This window comes from Vulpes vulpes, chromosome 12 (assembly GCF_048418805.1).
Source record: "Vulpes vulpes isolate BD-2025 chromosome 12, VulVul3, whole genome shotgun sequence".
NCBI classification, from domain to species: domain Eukaryota; kingdom Metazoa; phylum Chordata; class Mammalia; order Carnivora; family Canidae; genus Vulpes; species Vulpes vulpes.
Window position 1 is genome coordinate 23,478,295 of NC_132791.1, and position 22,916 is coordinate 23,501,210.

A 22,916-nucleotide genomic window follows, 5' to 3' on the forward strand; every position below is an offset into this window, starting at 1 on the left:
TGTCCATGTAGAATCCAAAATATTCCTGGAAATGGTTGTTCTGGGCTTCCTTGAAGCCCAAATGTGAGGCCTTGTAACTAACCTTCGACTGCCATAAGGTTGTGGAGCAAACCAAGAGAAAGCATTGTTCCTTTGCCAGGAAATACAGGAACTTCTGGAGTTTCTTTTCTAGTTGTAACCATGATTTAACTCTACAGAACAAGTATTCCTTTCACAGCAAAAATTTTCAACTTATTGGGTTATTTCAAACACATCAAATAGCATAAAACATTCATTCAACTCTGGCAGCATTCACAGACCCGTTTTTGTAAATAGCGAAACAGGCTCTTCATCCCCAGAACATGATGTTTTCAAAATATAGTAGACCCCAAGGTCAAGGTTCTGGGAAGAGTCATTCCAACCTCATTGAGATTGCCAGTGCTAGTGCAAGCCTGTTTTCCTGCTCACTGCCTACTCACTCATAGGTTCTCGTGTTTGCATGCAAGAGACAGAAACTAGAATCTACCCCAACTCTAATTGCACATATCTTAACTTCTCTTACAGTGGAGGCATACAGTTTACTGACTCCATTACTATAGCTATGGGATGAATTGATAATTAAGTCAAATGATTCTTTTTTTTTTTTAAGATTTTATTTTTAAATATTTCTACACCCAACATGGGACTCAAATTTACAATCCCAAGATCAAGAGTTGCATGCTCTACCAACTGAGCCACCCAGGCACCCCTAAGTCAAATGATTCTTTAGCTTTATTTGTTTATTTTTATAGAACAGTACTATCTTTTTAAAAGATTTTATTTATTTATTCATGAGAGACAGAGAGAAAGAGAGGCAGAGACATAGACAGAGGGAGAAGCAGGCTCCTCACAGGGATCCTGACCCGGGATCACAACCTGAGCCAAAGGCAAACGGTTAACTGCTGAGCCACCCGGGCATCCCTAGAAAAGTACTATTGAAGGGGCACCTGGGTAGCCAGTCAGTTAAGTGTCTGCCTTTGGCTCCAGTCATGGTCCCAGGGTTCTGGGATCGAATCCTGTGTCAGGCTCTGCTCAACAGGGAGCCTGCTTCTCCCTCTCTGTCTCCCTACTGCTCCCCCTGCTTGTGCACTCTCTCTCTCTCTGTCAAATAAAGAAATAAAACCTTCTTTTAAGAAAAGAAAAGGATTATTGAAGGTTTTAAAAGTGAGAAATCATGATCACTAGATAACCATGATCTCTTGGAGTATAGTTTCAACATTGAGCCTTTCCTATATGTCCATGGTTGGTGGAGCTGGTATTTCAGTTCTAGAAAAAGCTCAATGCAGGCTGCTCCCTGCTGTCCTGGATTCCCAGGCTGCTCCTGTTTGGTCTGTGCAGGCCTCTTGCCTGAAGGACTAGAAGCCCAGGGTTTTTGTGCTTTCTACCCTGGCCGGGGGAGAATGGCCCAAGGCTAAGTCATGGGACTGTGGTACAGCCAGAATTGGGGGCAACTACACCCCCTACCCCCACCCAGCTTACTGTTACTTTGAGATTGTCCAGGCCCTGGTCAGCCTCCTTTGTCTTCAAACCACCTGTACCCACACTTCCTAAAAAATAGCAGACCTGCCATCCTTTCTGGACCAGGGCTAGACTCCTCTAATGGGGCTTCTTTCTGGGGAGTCTCAAGCTTCCCAAGGATCAGACATATAACTTTGAGAGGAAAATAGAGTTTTTGCTGAAATGTCAGCAAACCACAGAATAAACAGTGTGTCTTGAACTCTCTTTATTGATGTCTTCAAATATCTGGCCCTTCTCCACTGGCTCCTACCTTCTGGCCTCAACCATCCTCCACTCCAGTCTCTCTTGTCATTTAAGAGCCCCTTTACGACTCTAGTTTTGTTTCTCCCTGTTTTATATTATCCGTCTCAAAACCTTATCCTTCCCAGACATCCATGACACCAGCCTCTTCTTAGCCTGTTGCCTCTCTGAGCAGGGCTGTCAGTCTTCTACCTACCCCTTCATATTTATAGGTGTGTGCACACATGCACACACACGAAACCTAGGAGTCATCTGTGCCTAGGTCTTTCTCCTCAAACCCAGATCCAGTCTGCCACTAAACCCTGGCAGTCTGACGTTGATATGTTTTTCTTCTCTGATCCCATTATTTTCCACTAAAGGCTAAGGTCCTGAATGTGATTTACAAAGTCCTTCATGATTTTAAGCCTTCCTCCAGTTCTGGTCTCATCACCTGCCACTTCACCCCACCACTTAACATTCCAGCAAAATTGAGCTATTCTTTTTTCCTGCTATATAGTCATGTGTGTTTTCCTCCCTACTCCTTTCTTTTCTTTGCTTTTCTTTCCCTACTGCTTTCTTCATCTGGTTCATTTCTATCTCCTACTCATTCTTCATGCCTCAACTCTCTTTGGAGAAATCTTTCCTAATTCCCCAGAGTAGAATAGGTGCTTCTGTTCTGTGTACAGACGACACTCTTACAAACCTCTGTTATAGCACTTGGCATATTATTAAAAATTATCTGTTTATTCATTTGCCTTATGTCAGTACGTAAGAGCCTTTGAGCTCTTCATGAGTAGAGATCATATTATCTTTTGTATCCACTGCACCTAGCACAGTGCCTATAATATAAGTACCTCTAAAATTTAGGACCAGAAGTGAATTGGTGACTGAGACTCTTTCATCTCCTTTTTTTTTTAAATTTATTTATGATAGTCACAGAGAGAGAGAGAGAGAGGCAGAGACATAGGCAGAGGGAGAAGCAGGCTCCATGCACCAGGAGCCCGATGTGGGATTCGATCCTGGGTCTCCAGGATTGCGCCCTGGGCCAAAGGCAGGTGCTAAACCGCTGCGCCACCCAGGGATCCCTCATCTGCTTTTTTTTAATACTGTTGTCTGCTTTTCTCTCCTGGGCTCAGCATTCTCAGTCCCCAGTGCTTTTTCTTGCTTCCTGCTTCCTGCTAGTCTGTCTGTCTCTGTGTCTGCCTCTTTCTATCTTGAGATATTGACTGCTTGAGTAACTCCAATATCACCTTCATATGGAGCACTGGAGCACTTGTTGAGCAAGAGATTGCTAATCAGAAAGCATCCATGCCATTTTCTAAAGAGAGGCTTTAAGTGTGTGCAGAGCACTGGAGACGGGATGAGATTAGTACCAGCCTTCCAAGTGCCTGCTTTATAAGACAACAGTCCCACAGCTGTGAATGTTCTGATGTGTTGTTAATCTCATGACTTTATCTGATGTTTCTAAGGAGGGGGGGTTAAATAAAATTTAAAAAAATAATTTAGAAAACAGACATGTATATGGGAAATTAAGATATCATTTCAAACTAGTGGTAACAGGATGTCATTCCAAAAAAGGGGTATGGTGATATGTTATCCATTTGTTAAAGCATTAAGTTAGATCTCTATTTCAAAACTCCAGATGGATTAAAAGCCTAAATGTAAAAATAAAACTATGAAATTTAAAAAAAAGAAGGAGTTGGGTATAAGAAATGACAAGTTAGATTCAAATTCTAGTGCTGGGATCCCTGGGGTGGCACAGTGGTTTAATGCCTGCCTTTGGCCCAGGGCGCGATCCTGGAGACCCGGGATTGAATCCCACGTCGAGCTCCCGGTGCATGGAGCCTGCTTCTCCCTCTGCCTGTGTCTCTGCCTCTCTCTCTCTGTGTGTGACTATCATAAATAAATAAAAAAATTTAAAAAAAATTCTAGTGCTAACCACCTTCTAGGTATGATTTTGAACATATTACTTTATATAATCAGGTTCTTCAGTTTTAAAGTGGGAATATTATTTACCTTACTCAGTCTTTTAGGAAGATTAAATGAGATAATATATACAAAACACCAAGCACCATAACTGTACATATAGCAGGTAACAGGTGTTCAAGCAATTTTAACTAAATGATCTGCTGAATTCCAGAAGAACCACATCTGGTCTGCATTGTGAACAACTTCCTGACTTGGCTCAGCCACAGCTCTTGGCAGAGCTGCCTCCTCAATATGAGCTTTGGGTCCTCTCTCCTCCCTCCTTCCACACCAAAGAATTGTCCTCTCTTGGCACTAAGAATATAAAACAAGTTAAGGTGATGGCAGAGGGCTGTTTGAGAGACTGTCTGGGATGGTGTGGGTGTAGAGGGAGGGTGGCCTGGAGCCTTGCTATTCAGTGTGGTCTCTGTATTGAGAGCATTGGTATCACTTGAGAGCTTGTATGAAATACACTTAGGCACCATTCCAGATCTACTACATTGGAATCTGCACTTAAACAATATCCCCAGGTGATTCATATGCATATTAATGTTTAAGAAGCACTATCCTGCACGCACACAGATAAGCTCAGCAGGTGTGGAGGGATATAGGCTGTGCATGTATGTCAGAACCATCTAGAAGAGATGAAGCCTGCACAGGTGCAGAGGAGCTTTGAGAGAGTGTAGTCAGAAGTATTCCTCAGAGGTGTGGGCTACAGAACTGTAGGGGGCGGGGTTTGGGTAGGTATAGGTTATGTGTTGTTTCAGGTCCCCTTCCTGTGCATGCCTTAAGAGGGAGATTATACCTTTGAGTTAGCTGGTCAGTGTCACTGCACCAGCCAGAGAGTGACAGATGAATAGAGAAAGGCTCTTTACCACCATGAGCCTGCAGAGACCCTCCAACAGGGCCCCAGGACCATCTAGTTTAGTGGATAAGTATTATTTCTCTGAAGAGATGCATAACTAGCAACCAGCTGGCTTCACTGCTGAAAATTTGCCTTGAGTTTATGCTATAGGCTAGACTCTTCCCTCCCCCTACTCTTCCACCACCAACTGGTACACATCTCTCTCTCTCTCTCACACACATACACACACACACAAACACACCATAAAAAAGCTGACTTAACAGAAACTTAGGGGTTTATGAGCCTTTGTAGAGTTAACTCTCTACTTCCCTCTCTGACCTTCACTGCTGAGCCTCCAGGAGCCTTTAACATTAACCTCTTTGCTGCACAAAGCATGCCTGATAAGAGTGACGGAAGGCCCTAGACTTGGTTGGAAGCAGCAAGAATTTGGAAAACAAGAAGTCCAAAAGATTCATGAATTGATGCAGGGTAGGCTCAGTCCCTTGAGTAACTAAAGCTTACCAAAAATCCTCCAGTGAGATTTGGGGCCAAGATCCATGTGCAGAGCTGAGGGACCGGTCTCAAAGACACTCCAACCAAAAAATCAAAAATCTTTTGATTTTTGGACAGCATCTTTCCTCAATGTTCTGTGCCTCCATTCTTACCTTGGAGAACTAGAATCCACATCCTGGAAGGAAACTGAAAGATCCTCTAGACACGCTCCTTAAAGCTTTGTTAGTCCTGAACATCTGGTTCCCTTCTTGCCCTCCTCTGGGCCCTGCCTAAGCAGAAGGACCCCAGAAACTTGACTCAGAATCTCTTGGCCCCTCCAGCACCCTTGATTTTAGAATAATTTCCCCCCTCATAGGCCTCATCGCCAAGGTCTGTGTTGGCTGGAACTGAAGCAAAAAAGAAAGAAGGAGAGAGAAAGAGAAAGAAAGAGACGGCCTTCTATCCACGGCCCACCCTCACACATTTTCTTTCTGCCTCAGGCCTTACCAGTCCATCTTTTATTTTCTTCCACTTTTTCATAACATAAAATTAGCCATTTTAATCACTGTTGATCTATTTTTAAAGAACTTTATGCTTTTACCCTTTTCTCCATTAAGTGAGATATTCTTTCCCTAAAGAGATTGAAATGGGGGCCAGGGAGGTGTGGCAAGATAGGGAATTCAGAAACCCTTTAGGTCATAAGACCTGTGTCTCTAGTTGGTCCAAAATAAGGTAGGAGACTCTTGAACATCTGGTTCAGGGTATAAGCTTAAGGATAGGGATGAAAATCACAGGGGCTAGGCCTCCCAGAGGAACCCAAGTTTCTCAATTTGTAGCTCTGGTTCCTACCTCCTGAATCATGAGGCTTGTTCCCTAGGCTTACCTCAAGCCACTTCTGCTACAGTGGGTGTCCCTGAGTTGAGGTATTTGTCCTATCTCCTGAACAAAGGCTTTTTAGTCATAGGGTCTCCAGGTGATTAGGAATGGGAATGAATAATACAATATCAATCTAGGACAAGCAGTCCTAACCATGAAGGAGGCAGAGCAGGATTCTAAATCTTTTTAAAAACTCACTGCCCCGCCCCCAAAAAAACTCACTGACCCTTTGTCTCCCCATTTTGAAAAATGAATCTAGTTATTTGCCATCCCAGTACTAACTTCATATCTTTCGCCGTTCTTTTTTTTTTCCCCTGAGTAGTTCTGAGTAGACTTTTTTGAAAACTAATTAATGAGTAAGGAAGTAGAAGCTGCCACTCTTGCTGGGTAACTCCAGAGCCATTTTGATTAATTCTCCTCCCACAAGTCTGAAAGCAAACTTCTGTGAAATTTGCCTCCTGGTTCTGCAATTAGTCATGGTTCCTACAGCTGATGTGCTGGCACCGGCCAAGAACTAGCTAAAGCCTGGTGGCTGGCCACCAGGCAGGTACTGTCCCCATTTAGAGTTTTTCCAAAACTTCAGTGTAACAAAGTCTTCTCTCCATTTGTTCTTAATTGGTGGCCTCAAGTTAGGCATATTTTGTCTGGCAGGTGATACCCAGAGGGAATTCTGTTCTTTGAAAGAAGATTCCCCAGAGGGCACTAGGTGAGTAAGGACTGAGGCATAGTTCTCTTGCAAGATGATGGATAGATGTGATGACCTAAAATTCCCTGGCACACAGTGAGAAATAAAATATTAAAAACCAACTATAGCCCTCAGTCATGACTGGAGGCAGTAAATTGGAACAATCCTTTGGGAAAGCACTTTGTCAATGTGTATCAAGAATCTTAAAAGCACTCCTGCTTTTTTACTTTATAATTCTACTTTATTTAAGAAATTATCCTAGGGGCACCTGGGTGGTTCAGTTGGTTGGGCGGCTGACTCTTGATTTTGGCTTGGGTTGTGATCTCGGGACTGTGGGATTGAGCTCCATTTCAGATTCCACACTCAGCACAGAGTCTGCTTGAGATTCTCTCTCCCTCTCCCTCTGCCTCTCCCCCAACTCATACTCATTCTCTGTCTCTAAAGTGAATAAATAGAATCTTTTTAAAAAGAAACTATCCTAAATGCAAATACATATGGATTTAAGCATGGCATTATTTATAATAGTGAAAAATTATAAGCAACCTGAATGTCCAAAATAAGTGAATGGTTAAAAACTTATTGTACAAAACAAAAAGTTATTGTACATCCCCTCTTATGGATATTTGTAGCCATTAAACTGATGATTTCAAAAACTATGTGAAAATATGGAGAGTTGATTATATTCCAATATTAATTTTTAAAAATAAAGAATATAAGGGGCATCTGGGTGATTCAGTCAGTTAAGCATCCAGCTCTTGATTTCAGCTCAGGTCTTGATCTCAGGTTGTGAGCCTGCTTAAGATTCTTTCTCTCCCTCTGTCTCTCCACTTGTTCTCTCTTACAATCTCACTTTAAAAATAAAGATAAAAATGCGAATATAAGATACAGTTTGTTTTTCTTTAAATGTTGTTCAATGCATGTGTATTAGTTGACACTCTCTGGTTGTGAGCCTGCTTAAGATTCTTTCTCTCCCTCTGTCTCTCCACTTGTTCTCTCTTACAATCTCACTTTAAAAATAAAGATAAAAATGCGAATATAAGATACAGTTTGTTTTTCTTTAAATGTTGTTCAATGCATGTGTATTAGTTGACACTCTCTGGTTATAGTAACAAATTTTAACTTAAGCTAGTGTAAGCTAAAAAAGAAACTAGAGGTGCCTGGGTGGCTCAGTGGTTGAGCACCTGCCTTTGGCTCTGGGCATGATCCCAGATTCCTGGGCTCAAGTCCCACATTGGGCTCCCTGCATGGAGCCTGCTTCTCCCTCTGCTTGTATTTCTGCCTCTCTCTGTCTCTGTGTCTCTCATGAATAAATAAATAAAATCTTAAAAAAAAAAAAAAAACTAGACTATGAGGACACTAGGATTCCTCATAGTATTCAAGGGCAGTTGTGCCCTTCAAGCCTTAGGAGGGTAGAGCAAGTTCTAGAACCAGAGCCTAGGAAAGACTTTACCTCTTGGTCTGCTTCTTTGTGAACATCAGCTTTATTCTTGTCTCTCTGTCCAATGGCTTTCTCTGCTACCTTATCTACAGTTTTAAACCTTACATCTCCTCTTAGTCCTACTTCCTATTCTGGGGAAACTGATCAGCTCCACCTGATCCAAGCAAGAATGGAACCACACTGAACCAACATGGTACTTAGAGCCTACCTCTAAGGACAAACATCAGCTCCTAGGGAGGGAAACCCCAGAGTGTTGCTACTGTCGTCTACATACAAGACTTAAATACACTAGAGCATTAACAGAGGTTGTTTCAAGATAGTGAAAATATGAATTAAAAAATTTTTAGCATATATTACTGTATAATAGAAAAATCTAGGGGCACCTGGATTACTTAGTCGGTTAGGTGTCTGCCTTTGGCTCAGGCCATGATCCCAGGGTCCTGGGATCACAACCTGCAAGGGGGGGGGGCTGTGTCCTTGCTCAGCTGGGAGACTGCTTCTCCCTCTTCCTCTCCCTTTGCCCCTCTTCCCTGGTCATGCTCTCTCTCTCTCTCTCTCTCTCACTTGCTCTCTCTCTGTTAAATAAATAAACACAATCTTAAAAAAGAAAGAAAGAAAGAAAGAAAAATCTATTAAACTTACCATGGCTATTATTGTTATTAGGTTGTTATTAGGCCTGGGGTCAGCAGAACCCTTCTCCATTTTGGTCCCAGTGACAGCCACTACAAAGATACTAAACCTTGGTGGTGCTTGTTTTTGGTAACTAATTCCATTGAGCTGTGTAAGGAGACAGAAAATTCTCCATTAATCACAGGACCAATCTGAGTTCTCACACTCTAGCTGTAGCATAAAAATCCTTTCTATTTCTTTATGGTTAACTTTACTTTGTCCCAAAATTCCTCTGCAGAAGTGTGATATGTATAAAGAAAGAGTGCTTTCCTTCTTTGCATGCAACCACCAGTAGCTACTCCAGAGCTGAAAAGAGTAGACACTCAGTGTGTTGACTATTTGAATTGAGCCTTCTTTTGGAGAAAAACCTAGTAGATTGATCAGATTTAGACTAATAAGGGAGGCCCCTCTTGAAAATGTAGGCTTCATGGATTTTTTTTTCAGTTCTCCTTCCCCTCTTTGTAAAAGCCACAAGCAGCATTTGGAAAAAAATGGTGTCTCTTGTGTTTCCTTAATCTTCCCCAAAGACCTTATACTTGTAAAAGATATTTATCTTTCCTCAGAAGTGGGCCCCATAAAGGTCTTAATATGCACCTAAAAGATAGACGTCCTGCCAATTGCCTGGCGCTGCAGGCAGCTCCTGGAGAATCCTGGAAAAGGGGAGCTGAGGAGTAAAAATAGGAGCTGCCTAAAACTCAGACTTAGGAAATAGGACTCAGAACTTCACGTCATACCACAAAGACCTGTTATTGGTCAAATGATTCTTATGTTGAGATGTGGAGTCAGAAACAGATGGGAAGGGGTGCCTGGATGGCTCAGCGGTTGAACATCTGCCTTTGGCTCAGGGCGTGGTCCTGGGTCCAGGAGTCAAGTCCTACATTGGGCTCCCTGTGAGGAGCCTGCTTTTCTCTCTGTCCCTACCTCTCTCTGTGTGTCTCTCATGAATAAATAAATAAAATCTTTTTTTTTAAAGTTGGTAATTCAGCCTTACAGGCTGAATAAACAGTCATCTGTAGGGAAATAGAGGTGTCTACCCAGTGCCTACATTGCTACTGAATATTCTTGGACAGGAGGTTAGGTTTCTGCTCACCCATGGACATTGAACATAAAGAGTCCAATGTTGTAGTTAGTTGTATCATCTGGATCTCTCTCTAAAATATGATATCTGGGCAGCCCCAGTGGCGCAGTGGTTTAGTGCCGCCTGCAGCCCAGGGCATGATCCTGGAGACCCTGGATCGAGTCCCATGTCGGGCTCTCTGCATGGTGCCTGCTTCTCCCTCTGCCTGTGTCTCTGCCTCTCTCTTCTCTCTCTCTCTCTCTCTCTCTCTCTCTCTCTCTGCATCTCTATGAATAAATGAATAAATAAAATATAAATAAAATAAATAAATAAAATCTAAAAAAATAAAATATGATATCTAAACATGTTTATTTCTACCCGCTGGCAAGAGATGTTTTGAGAGGTGGCATAGCCCTGAACAAGAGACCCCAGGTAGTTTCTGAGCTGACCTCTAGACAAATTGTTACAGAAACAAGAGTTGGTCTTTGGTGCCTTGTCTTTGGTGCCTCAACCTACCTGTGAGAGAAGGGTGTGAGCTCCAGATCTTCTCTGCTTTCCTGCTTCTTTATCAGCGTCATCTTTCTTCCTCACCCTGTTCCTGCTCTAGGTTTGCCCTGCTTCCTGCTTCCACCCAGGACAATTGAACAGAGTACAGACATAACTATTCCAAAGGTAGCCTCTGACAACTCAGAACTGCCTCTGCTAACTCCCTTGTAAACCTGGAGGAAAAGTCACATGTTTTCAGCAAAGAAAGTTTAGATAATGTTGGTAGGAGCACTTTGCCTCTTCATATTTCATTCTGAATCCATTTAAATTTCCATTTGCCTGAGACTTAGTGCTTGGAGGTGAGGACAGAGGTTACCTTTCTTGTGGGAAAGCTAAAACTGAATCATGTCTCTAAACTAAAACTAAAACTAAAACTAAAACTAAAACTAAAACTAAAACTAAAACTAAAACTAAAGCTAAAACTCACTCATGTTCAATCCACAAGACAAGGGCAAAATTGTTCAGCACCACGGAGAGCATCTTTCATCCTGGTGACGAGATCAAGGGCACCTAGGTAAAAGATAAGAATTTGTAGCTAGAAGCCCAGCCAGTCTGATCTCCTTCCTCTTCTGGCCAGTCACCAAGTATCCCTTTGTCTCCAACCTCTTAGTATTCAACTTCTTCCTTACCTAACTAGACTTTCAGGAATGAACTCCTTTAACTTTCCACCTACCCTTCTGCCTCCATGTTATCTACATCCTCCACTCATCTTCACCTCCCTTCCATTTCAGTAAGGAGCCTTCCTTCCCTGGCCCAAGGCTCTGTTTCCATCTCCTTTTGAGTCTACCAGGACCATGCTGTATCAAACATCTCCTTTTGATGTTTCTAGCTTCTTTCCCCTCAGTCTAGGATATTAGTCAGGTATTCCCTAGGTCCAAAGAAATTTCTTCAACTCCAAAGTTCCCTCTGGCTATCATTTATTCTCATTCCTTTTCTTCTCAGTCTGATTCCTTGAAATAATATCCATGTTCACTGTTTCTCCTTTAGCTTTTCCTATTCCCTCCTAAATCCTCTGTAATCTGGATTCTGTTCCTACTCTTCAACTAAAACTGTGTTTTCTGAGGGCACCTATGACTTCCTTATTTCTAAATACTGTATCTCCTGGGACTTATCTGGTTTTTGACACTGTTGATAATTACTGGAAGCTCCTTAAGGATGGGATTATTTTTTTTATCTTTATGAGCCCCAGGCCTGCCACTGATAAATAAATGAAGGAAATTTAGTATATTGGAGTAAGGAGCAAGAGGAGGCAGAATGACCCCTGGTCAGTCCCCTTCTCACCCTGTGGAGGGAATACCTTTTCCATGGCTACTTCCCTATGTAATCCAGGCCCCAATCTGTGTGATGCCAGGGATGCAGCTGTGGGCCAGTCACTCCCAGGGCATTGTGTAGGCCTTATGGAACCTGTACTAATAACTTTATAACTAGCAAAGTATATTGCTTAATATGTACCTAGTGCTCACATGTACTAACTTATTTTAGCCTCACAAGAACCTTTGATGAAGGTATTAATATTAGTTGCATTTTACAGATAAGGAAACTGAAAGCCAGATTGCACAGCTAGTAAATGGAGGAGTGAAGATTTTTTTTAATGGATTAATGAGTTGAATTTGTCAAAGCTGATAATACCCAAGATCTCACTATATTATTTTCTCCACTTTTGTGTAAGTTGAATAATCTCCATAATAAAACATTTTTAAAGGACCAGATTGTATTAAATTAATGGATTTTTAAAATATTTTATTTTAAAGTAATCTATACACCCAACATGGGGTTCAAACTCACAACCCTAAGATCAAGAATCACTCACCCTACCAACTAACCCAGACAGGCACCTCAAATCAATGGATTTTAACTTTGTTGTTGTTGTTGCAACAGAACCCTTTCTCCAACCAAAAATTTGTAGAAAGGCTGGTATATAAGTGAAATAAAAGAGGATCTTCATTCTCCCTATTATTGCTTCCCCCTTGCACTCAGCCCTGCCCAAGGCACAGGGTTCAGGGAACACAGTTTAATGAAAATTAAACTGGACCAGGGATCCCTGGGTGGCGCAGCGGTTTGGCGCCTTCCGTTGGCCCAGGGCGCGATCCTGGAGACCCGGGATCGAATCCCACGTCGGGCTCCTGGTGCATGGAGCCTGCTTCTCCTCCCTCTGCCTGTGTCTCTGCCTCTCTCTCTCTGACTATCATAAATAAAATAAAATTAAATTTAAAAAAAAAGATTAAAAAAAAAAATTAAACTGGACCAGACTAGCTCTAAGGATTCTTCTGGCACTTTTGCCTTCCTCTAATTATGTTGGCTTTGCACTGGCCATTAGCCTATATATGCTGTCCCAGAAACAGTGAGACTGGGCTATTAATCATTTCTGCAGTCTGTGGAGAATTTATTTGAAGGGTTGCAGAAACACGGGTTGTTAGAGATGCATTTCAATGTCTGTCTCCACTGAGTGTTTAATAATCTTGCTAATCCCCACTCTAGTTCCTGGATCTAGCTAACTCCTGTCAGATGTCCTTGGGGGGCATTTTAAATTCTCCCTGATTTTTTGGAGCCAGACATTTCCTTCTGCCTGGATTCTCTCTGATACTTAACATTCATGAATATTTCACATTTAACCTGATTACATTTCCATGTGATGGTCATGGTGCATTGGCTGTGTTTCTCAGGGAAAACATACAGGAAGCCCACAGTAAAGACTTGAATGTTCAGGCACAGTGCCAGAGATCTTTGTTCTTGCCATGAAAATGACCTTCTATCATGGACAGTGATGGGGAGATGCTGAATGGTAGGCTTTGCATGGGACTTTTCAAGCCCAGGGCTCTCTCTGCACCCTAGTTTATGACCCACAGGAACTGGCAATTTCCCTCAGGGATCAGAAGCCACCAAGACCTGTCCAGTGGCATGAAGGACCAAATGTGGGCCCCTGTAACTAGAATTGCTCAACAGCTTCTCAGCCCTCACTCAGACCCTATCCTTCCTGCATAGTCTCCCTCCAATGTTACCATTCCTACTCGGTGGTACCTCCAGCCTGAGAGAAGCAACTCTTATGAACTCATCTGTATTAAAGAGGAAAAGGTTAGCCTTACACGCCTGAGGGACTCACGTGTGGGTTTTTGTTGTTGTTGTTGTTGTTTGTTTTTTGTTTTGTTTTTGTTTTTGTTTTTGAGAGAGAGAGAACATGAGGTGGGGAGGCGCAGAAGGAGAGGGAGAAGCAGGCTCCCTATTGAGCAGGGAGCCCAATGCAACCCTTGATCCCAGGACCCTGAGATCATGACCTGAGCAGAAGGGAGACACTTAACTGACTGAGCCACCCGGCATCCCTGAAGGGCTCATGTGTTTAAAGTCAGCCCCAAGGAAAGGACAGTGAAGCTTGCATGAATGGATGGGGTAGAGGGTTCCAGAGAAGATACCAGATTGGGAAGGCCATAGATTTAGAAGTCCCTAGTGTAAAAATGTTACTCTAAACTGTAAGAAACATTAGGGCTCCCCAAAGTGAGAGGTAGACTGAGGGCCAAAAACTGCTGAAGAGACACAGGGCTGTGGGAGGAGTAAAAAATGATGGTTAAAGAGGCAACATGAGCCAAGGATCACAGTGTCCTCAAAGCCAGAAGAGGAAACCATATCCAAATGGATATGGTATGTGTGACATGTGAGAAATGGTACAGAAAAAGTAATGTGACTAAGGAAATTGGAAAGGTGCCAGTACTTCACTGGTGGGATCCCACAGGCATGTTTTTGGGCTTTACCCTTTGAAAAGTCATCCCTCAGGCTGCTTTGGAAAGGAGTCCTACCTGTAGCCTAAGGGGAAAACCAGAACCCAGCTGTCAGGTCTTCATGCCCCCTGTAGGTAGCACCTCAAGGTTGTTTTGGCTGCAGAGAAGCCTGCTTCTCTAAGTCTGCATGGGACAAGTGCTATCCATTAGGAATCTCGCAGGAGGAACTCAGACAAGGAGGCAGAGAATAAAGGATTGGAGAGGACTGTAGCATGAGGCGCCACCTGAGATGCACTGAGGCACTGCAGCACCCCACTTTTTCTGAGCCCTGTCCCCTACAATCCCAGCTAAGTGGTGTAGGTTCAGAGCAGAGGACAGAGGCCCAGATTCTGCCCTCAGGAACTCACAAACCACTGTGGCAACAGAGTCTACCCAAGGTCTTACACTCTGGCTCGCCTGAAGGAACACGGGCAAGGCTAGGATTTCCCTCCCAAACATTCTAGACTTTTTCCTTTCCCCTTAATGACAAGCATGTTTTTATTTCTACTGCCTCATTCTAAAGGGAACAGAAGCCATCATAATGGTTCTATGTCCTTCCCTTGCTTGGTCACTCAGATCCCTGGGCCTGACACTGTAGGGCCAATTCTGGAGCATTCTACCTGTCTGTCTGCTGCCTGCATCCCCAGAGGCAGAACAGGCAGCCTTGGGTCCACTCTGCAGTTCTCAGGCCTTGGGCTTACTATTCTTTAATCCTAGGCAGATGCCTAGAGTGGCAGTATCTGTATCAGTTTCTCAAGGAGAGTGTGCATGATTCCAGCCCCTTCCAACTGACTAAAGTAGGATTGGCCAGGGCCCTGGACCTTGTAGCAGAGGTTTGAGGTGTTTTGGAGGAAACAATGAGGCTAGATTACTGAGCAGCACAGTACTAACTGGTCACCAGTTCGTTTGCCATTATTCATCTTCTCACCTACCATATCCAGCCAACCTTTCAGGAGACATTCTTTATGACTCATCTGTGAAACGAAGAGAAGTCCTCATGAGGACTCTTTTGTCCATTGGCTGCAGCCTTGAAGTCTGGCCTGGCTTGGCCAGTCAGTTCTCTAGATCTGGCAAAGAGACCCATCCAATGCTAGGAGAAAACAGAAGCAGAAGGTCTGTCTTAGAGGGCATCTACTCTGCCCTTAATCCAGACTTAAACTCAAAGGAACCTAGAAAGACCTTTCCAAACAAGTATACAGGAAGACCCCTGAGGAACAGGGCAAGGGGAAGTTGGACAAGGAGATTCTGTGGGTTTAAGGAATCACAGTAGGCTTTCTGGGGTGAGGCTGGCTCACACAGGTCTTTGAAGACAGACACCTAGGTAAGCGTAAGTGGGGCTGAAACCTGCGGCTCTTTTACCCAGTTCGGGGTCTTCCTTCCAGCATATATGGATCTGCCCTTCCCTCCTTGAATCGCCTGTCTACTGCCAAGTGTTAATGCTTCCAGAGGACAAGTGGAAAAAACAGCTTTAGGGCTGAGAGCAGCCCCATGAATTCACTTCCTAACAATTCTCTGTCTCTCTGCTTTCTTCCCACAGGACCCAGCCGCCGCCTCCATCTCAGACGGGGACTGTGACGCCCGGGAGGGTGAGTCAGTAGCCATGAATTACAAACCATCCCCGCTCCAAGTGAAGCTGGGTGAGTGTGTCCGGGGGCTGAGGGAGATGTGGGGAGTGGACAAGATGCTCTGGGCTGGGTCTGCAATGAGGTGGCACAAATAAACCAACTCAGACTAGATGATTCCAAGACTCAAACCACCAAGTCATTGGCACTGCCAGACACCTTATTTCCTGCAAGGTAAAGAAGGAAGTTAGTTCTCTGCAGGACCCAAAGCTCTAGGAAGCATCTCTGAGGCCAAGAAGACTCCAGGTGTTCCAGGGGCTAGCTTCAGGGATAAAACCAGGGAACCCCAGAGAGAGGGTTAGAAGTCCCATCAAACATTGGACCAAGCTGGAAGGAAACTGCCTTAGAGGTGGGGTGTCAGTTACTATGTTTGAGGGGTAGAAATGAGTGAGGATCCGAAAACCTAGAAGCTGAGATCTTCTCTCTTTTCCTCCCTCACCCATCCAGAGATCTCAGGGCCTGGCAGGCTCCTGTTTTGGGAGCTTTCCCTTGATTTTTTAGTAAGCCCAAATATCTCCCCACCCCCTTTCCAGGGAAGCCACTTGGCTCCTAACTACTGCTGTAGCTCCCACTGCTCTTCTCACTTCACCCTATGCCAAACACTGTCCTTCTCCCTTGGGGGACCAAACTGTTACTTACCAAAGGTTGCTGCATATAACAGACTTACTAAAGTTTGGTTTCATGAAGAATTACATCACAGTGTATCCAGGAAACAGTTTACAATTACATACAACTCATCACTATCCTTCAAAACTCCTCTGCCATGCCTGCCACCCTCTTGGCCTTTCTCTATCTGTTGTAAAACCTTTCCCTCTGTAGCTGCCAGAGCTCCTTTTCACAGTCCTATTCTTTTATTCAGTGTTTGTTTGTTTTCTTTTCTTGTGGTGTGTATGTCGGGGGGGGGGGGGTGTTTTGTATTGTTTTGATCTTGCTTCTCATTCTAGACCACATCCAGGGATCTCCTCAGGCTGTTTTTCTAAACAAGAGAGCAGTTCTCTCAGGGGAATTTGTTCATCTTCCCAAGACACCAGTCTCAAACTGCAGCCAGTTTTGTTATTATTGTTTAATAATACAAGTATTTTAACAAGTGTTCTTCTCCTTTTATGCCCTTCCCACAGATAATCATCCTAAGCCTTTTTAGTTTTTATTGTTTTATTTTACTTTTTAACAATAGTGGCATCATACTGTACACATTTTCCAAAACTTTGTTTTTGTTTTTGTTTTTGTTTTCCACTTAATACCATGCAGACCCTGCCAATGTCAGTGTATAAAGAATGACTTCACACTTTTAAATGGTTGCATAGTAGTCCATAGTTTGGTTTTGCAAATTTATTGTTTGCATTTTTTTCGCTATTTAAAACAATTCCAATATGCTTTTAAAATAACACTTTTTTTCCCCTCCCCATTATACTACCACCAAAGTGCCTCTTGAAAATTCACAACTTTGTCCCAATTGAACTAAGGAAAAATCACCACCGGGAACCTCCTAGCAGATGGCACCCCCTAGAGTCATGGAGTGGTAACGGCAGCTGCTGCCTGCTGGAAAGAAGCCAGGGGAAAAAACTGGAGTCAGAGGAGCAGTGGCAAAGACAGAGGATCAAGACTGAGAGACGAGAGACTAAGAGACATGGAGATCAGGGGAAATTTCAGAGTCACAGTAGCTGGGAATGCCCATTCCATCCTGACTCTCTGGGGCTAGTGGTTATTTTATGAGAGCTTTCCCCTCAGCATCTCTCTTCACCCAATAGTTCTTTTTCCCACATCTGGGTTTAAGATGAGTAGGAAAGTGTAGGCAGGCTTTCTCAAGGGCCCAGGCGCTACTAACTACTGGGAACAGTGCCACATACTAGACAGTGGGTCACCTGGTGGCCAGCTCCATGAAGCTGGTAGACTCGAGCCCTGAAGAACTCAAAGGCTGGCACAAGAGTCAGAAGTAAAGTCAGAGGAGCTCCCCAGCGTCCTGCCCCTTACTCTGCTAGCCCCATTCTTCCCCTCCCACTCTACAACTTCAGTAGCTCCTTCGGCTTCTTCATTAATCCCAAGTTCCTTGGTCTAGCATTCAAAGTCTTCAAACTCTGAGTTTGTAACCAGAAGGAGCCCCCAACCCCTTAACACAGGACCTAAGACATAATGGTGATTGGTGAATAAATAAATGACTGAATAAATGTATCCTGTTTTTCTGACCTGACTTCCCTCCAACTTCACCCCTCCATCCCATCTGGATCCAACCTTATTTTGCTCACTTATAAATTCATTTTTGCGTATGCTATCCCTCCTTCCTAGAATGCCCTCTTCTCTCCAGCTCAAGGTATCACCTGCAAGAAGCCCTGATTCCTCCATGCTTCTGCTTCATCTCCAGCCTTTCTCTGGCATCAAGCACATACTAACTGCCCCACATGGGAGTAGAGCTTCTGGAAGGCAGGGGTCAACCTCTTCCTGTTGCCCCTTAGTGTCTGCCTCAGGTTGTACAGGGGCAAGTATTGTCTCCACCAAGCAGAAGGGCCTGGAGTTGGGATCCCTGTCTCGGTTCCTAGAGAAGCAAGAGGTTTCACAATGGAGGCCCAACCCCGTCAGCCCTGAGCAGTAAGGTAGGGTGGTGGCCCTGGGAGCAGGACACAGCTTCCTTCCCATGTTCTCCTGCAGAAAAGCAGCGGGAGCTGGCCCGAAAGGGCTCCCTGAAGAATGGCAGCATGGGTAGCCCCGTCAACCAGCAACCCAAGAAGAACAATGTCATGGCCCGGACAAGGTAGAGGCCCCCCCTACCTCACCTGGACCCTGCCAGTCAGCATCTATTTCTGCTGGTCCTATGCTTCTCCTTCTTTCCTCCCTCCTCAGGCCCAACTCCTCCCTGAGAGGAGAGAATCTCAACAGGATCCAAGGGGCAGGGGGAAGTGGTGGGTCAGGGCCCAATCCAGTTCCTCGCCAGGCTATCTGCTCCAGTTGCCAATCCAATCCCCTAAATTTTCTACCCAGGCTGGTCGTCCCCAATAAAGGCTACTCCTCGCTTGACCAGAGCCCAGATGAGAAGCCACTGGTAGCCCTTGACACGGACAGGTGTGTACAGGGATGTTGGGGCAGCTGGGCAAGCCACAGAAACTATATGAACATACAAGTGGGCTGTACAGGCCACACCTGCTATATTGTCAGAAGTGGAATGTGGGGTATTCCTCAGACAGCCAGGAGTTCTCCAAGGATGAATCTCCCAGGGAATGGAATTTTTTTTATCTGGAGGTAGGAAAGAGCAGAGAGAGGAAAGGGGAAATGTCACAGCCTGATGCTGTCCTGGGACAACTGATTCAATCACTGTCCCTTGAATGGGCCCTGATGCAATGTTCAATGTCCTGCTCCCTCCAAGGAAGGAGCTCTACTGCTAGGAACACACCTGGCTACACTTAAAGTTTGGGAAAACCCAACAAGTCGGGGATTTGAGCCTAGAAGAAAAGTGAGAGAAATGGGGGTAAAGGATGTATCAGCTCTGTGTAGAAGAAGGTTAAGGGTAACAATTCATTCAGAAGGGTAGGACTAGGGAACCTGGGCATTTGCACAGCAAGCACAGTCTTTGATTTAGATCTGCTGTTTGCTTGGAAGCACGAGGGAGGGGGAAGGTATCAACTGTTGGGTAGGGAGTGGGGTACAGGGAGTTTCCTATTTAATATTGAGGAATTACTTCTCTGTCTCTTTCTCCTACCACCAGCGATGATGACTTTGACATGTCCAGATATTCCTCCTCTGGCTACTCCTCTGCTGAGGTGAGGCCCCACTCCTTAGGACTCTAGGCACGCCTGAGCAGGATCACCGCCATCCAGGAAAGGGCATGGGGCCAACACCCACTCACACCCTGAGAAGAGTAATGGGCAAAGCTAGGTGGAGGCCTGTGAGGGGTGGGGCCTGGGGTGGGACAGTGTCTGAAAGAAACTGGAGGCCGTTAGAAATGGGCCTTGAGTGTGGGGAGCCCCGTTTTAGGGGCAAGGTTTGAGCTTGTGGTTAGAACAGGGTCCCTAAACAGAATGGAGTGTGAAATACAGGCGATACTTTATAGGGGCCAGCCAAATAGAGGCAGCTGCCCTTTGTAGAGAGGCAGGGCCTCAAGGTTGTACCTGTAAAGAAGTGAGGCCAGAAGTGAGGCCGGGGCCTAAGAAGGGGCAAAGCCTGGCATTTCAGTAACCTGGGATGGGACTGAGTTGGATGCAGGTGGCCTGTGAGTGAGGCCTGACTGTGAGTGGTTCCTCCAGATCACCCCGAGCCTGACCTCCCTCCGCTTTGTCTACAGCAGATCAACCAAGATTTGAACATCCAGCTGCTGAAGGACGGCTACCGGTTAGACGAGATACCAGATGACGAGGACCTGGACCTCATTCCCCCCAAGTCCGTGAACCCTACCTGCATGTGCTGCCAGGCCACGTCCTCCACCGCCTGCCACATTCAGTAGCGGGCGGGGCCATTGCGGCCACCCGGGGCAGGGTCCCCAAGGGCCAGGTTGGACAGGGCAGGGGCCAACCCCTCCCCAGCTTGTCTGCCTGCCCCTGGCCCCTGTGCCCCCTACAGCCGCCAACCTCGTAACAGTCATTGCTTCCTCCTATGGTAGGACGTGTACCTCTGTGTGTTCATGGAGCCGGAGAAACCAAAACCGGGTCTTTCTCCACCCCGGGGGCTGAGGAATGGTGGGGCTGTTTGTTCAGTTACTTGGGGGATCTTGCCCAGCACCCTGCCCCCCTCCCCAAAGATGCAGTCTGGTTGAGGAGAGGAAAGACCAGACAGCAGGGAGGCTAACACTAATCAGTGGGGGGAGGGATCACAAAGCCAGGGGCTTGACCCCACCCCAGTGAAGCCATGAGCTCCCCCAGCCCCAGCCTGACAAGGAAAGAGGCTGGGAGGCAGAAAGGCCCAGGGCAGTGGGAGCAGGGCCCAGCATCTCAGAGCCCCCTCCATGCACCCCCTGCCCGCCCATATAACTATTTGTTTCCCCCTCCTCTCCAGATGGGAAGCCTGGCAAAGCTGCCCAGTGGATACTGCCCGCCGCCCTCCTCACCTGCCCATAGAATCACTGCCTTCTCCCTCCACTTCACCCCATCACCCCCTTCCTTCTCTCTGGGTTGTGGAGGAGTACGGTGGGCCTTAGAGCAGGCCAGTTTGGGGTGATATGATTTGTCCTCACCCACCCCCAACCAATGCATCTATTTCTCTGTCAACTCCTCACACCCCTCTAGGCTTCTGTTCATTGGTCTCCATCCCAGGCTGGAAGCAGGAGGTAGGGCTGGCCTCGAATGCCCCATTCCCATTTTTCTCCAGCCTAGGATCCCAGATGCTGCTTCCCAGTAAGAATCTTCAAGGAGACAAGCTTAGGAGAAAACAGTGGTTGCATGTGTATGGTAGCAAGAATTTGGCAGGATGTGCGTGTGTCTGAGGCTGTCAGGGTGTGTGTCTGTGTCTCTGTGCTGGTCCTGTCTCTCCAGATGTCTGTTTCTGTCATGGATATGTGTCTGTGGTGGGAAAGTGACTGTGTGGTCTATTAGCGATGGGAGAGGCTGCTCAGCAGTGTACTGAGAGCCCAAGCCTGAGAGTCAGAAGTGTGGGTTGTGGCCCTTACGCCAGCACTCACTCTATCCACTTTCAACAAGCCACTTGTGTTCCCTGGGCTTTGGTTTCTGCCATTGTAAAATGAGCGGGGTCTGAAGTTACTTTTAAGGTCTTTTCAAACCTGAAGGAATTCCTTCATAGGAATTTCTATGGAGGTGTGTGGACAAGTCTCTGTGTGTCTTTGAATACATCTATGGGGCTTTCTGAGTTGTGTGTCTGTGTGGAAAGGAGAGGGAAGTTCCTAAGAGACCTGGATGTATTTGGGATCTATTTGGGAATACATGTGTGTGTGTCTATGAACATGTATGTGTGGGGGGTATATGTTATGTGTGTAGCTCTATGTGGTATTTGTGAGTCCGAATGTGTGTATTGCTGCTTCTGCTGCTAGTGTTGGGGGTGGGGGGGTGCGCAGGGAGAGGGCGGAAAATTAAAAATCAAGAGGGAGGAGGTGATCAAGTCCAGCACCTCCTCTGACTGGGCAATAGAGACCTGCCCCCATGTGAAGACATATGAAAGCACAGAGAGCCTAAGACTGCTCAGGTCTTATGCCTCACAAACCCCATATCCCAGGACCAGGGTGTATACTCCCCATTCTTCCATGGTACAACCTACACATATTGGGATATCCACTCTCATATGTACCACCCACATGCTGCAAGCTTGCACAGGACACCCCCACATGCTGCAAGCTTGCACAGGACACCCCCACGGCCCACTCCCTGGAGGGAAGGGTAGTGAGGAGTGAGAATAGGCTGCTGGCTTGGGAAGGTAGCACCTCAAAACCCACAGGCTCCAAAGTTTTTGAGGTGCAGCTCTCCCCCCTCAATTCTTCCCACCCTCTCATACCTCCTCAAGTGCAGGGACCCTGGTTAAGTGAGGAGAAAACAAATGCCAAAGGGAAGCAAGGACAAATAAGGCACCCGCGATACCTATAAGGCCCATCTCACTCCCATCTGAACCTTTCCCTGCCACCCTGGTCAGCATCCCCATTCTGGCAGCCGGGCCCCACAGCCAAGTTTCCTACCACTACTATCTTCACCCTGGGCTCCCCGTCTCACCCTTCTAGAACATGGGTACCTCCTCTTTTCCAGGCAGGGTCCCCACGAGGGCTCATTTAGACTACTGTCTTTGCTGCTGACTTGCCCTAGGACTGGCCCACTGCTTGACCTCTCTGGCCCTGAGGAACCAGGGAAAAGCTCCCTCCCCACAGGACAGGCTAGTTCCCTGGCAGGTGAGGGCTTCCAACTGAGGCAGTGTACAAGTGGTAGAGAGAAGTAGGGAGCTGGTGGCCAGCACCTTTTGGGTCTAGGAGAGTGTGTGGGTCCCTCCTTCCCTGTCTGGGATGTTGGAGGGGAGGAACTGAGGCCTTAGCTTGCCCCCTTGTCATCCTTCCCCCTTGTAGATACTGCCTTAACACTCCCTCTACCCTCAGCTCTGGCTGCCTATCAGCCAGGTTTCTCCGTGCTCACTAATTTATTTCCAGGAAGGTGTGTGGAAGACATGAGCCGTGTATAATATTTTTTTTAACATTTCCATTGCAGTATTGACCATCATCCTTGGTTGTGTATCGTGTAACACAAATAATGATATTAAAAGCATCAAACAAGCCAGCCTCATCTCCCTACCTGGGTTGTGGGCAAG

At 45.8% G+C, this 22,916-nt stretch overlaps 1 protein-coding gene across 8 annotated transcripts in view; it reads left to right on the plus strand.

Annotated features, from left to right (window-relative positions):
• The window catches only part of FAM219A (family with sequence similarity 219 member A), a 50,878-nt gene extending 27,997 nt beyond the window's left edge, over positions 1-22,881 (plus strand). For 2 of the 8 annotated variants that reach the window (XM_026008953.2, XM_072728074.1), the window contains exons 2-6: positions 15,614-15,662; positions 18,342-18,444; positions 18,672-18,752; positions 19,393-19,447; positions 19,969-22,881. In XM_026008953.2, the coding sequence (XP_025864738.1) occupies positions 15,614-15,662; positions 18,342-18,444; positions 18,672-18,752; positions 19,393-19,447; positions 19,969-20,127 (447 nt within the window). In that variant the 3' untranslated portion in view covers positions 20,128-22,881. Of the gene's footprint in view, positions 1-15,613; positions 15,714-18,341; positions 18,445-18,671; positions 18,753-19,392; positions 19,448-19,968 lie in introns of all 8 variants that reach the window. The other 6 variants (XM_026008951.2, XM_072728072.1, XM_026008954.2 and 3 more) reach the window with 3 other exon arrangements.
• The last annotated feature ends 35 nt before the right edge of the window (positions 22,882-22,916 follow it).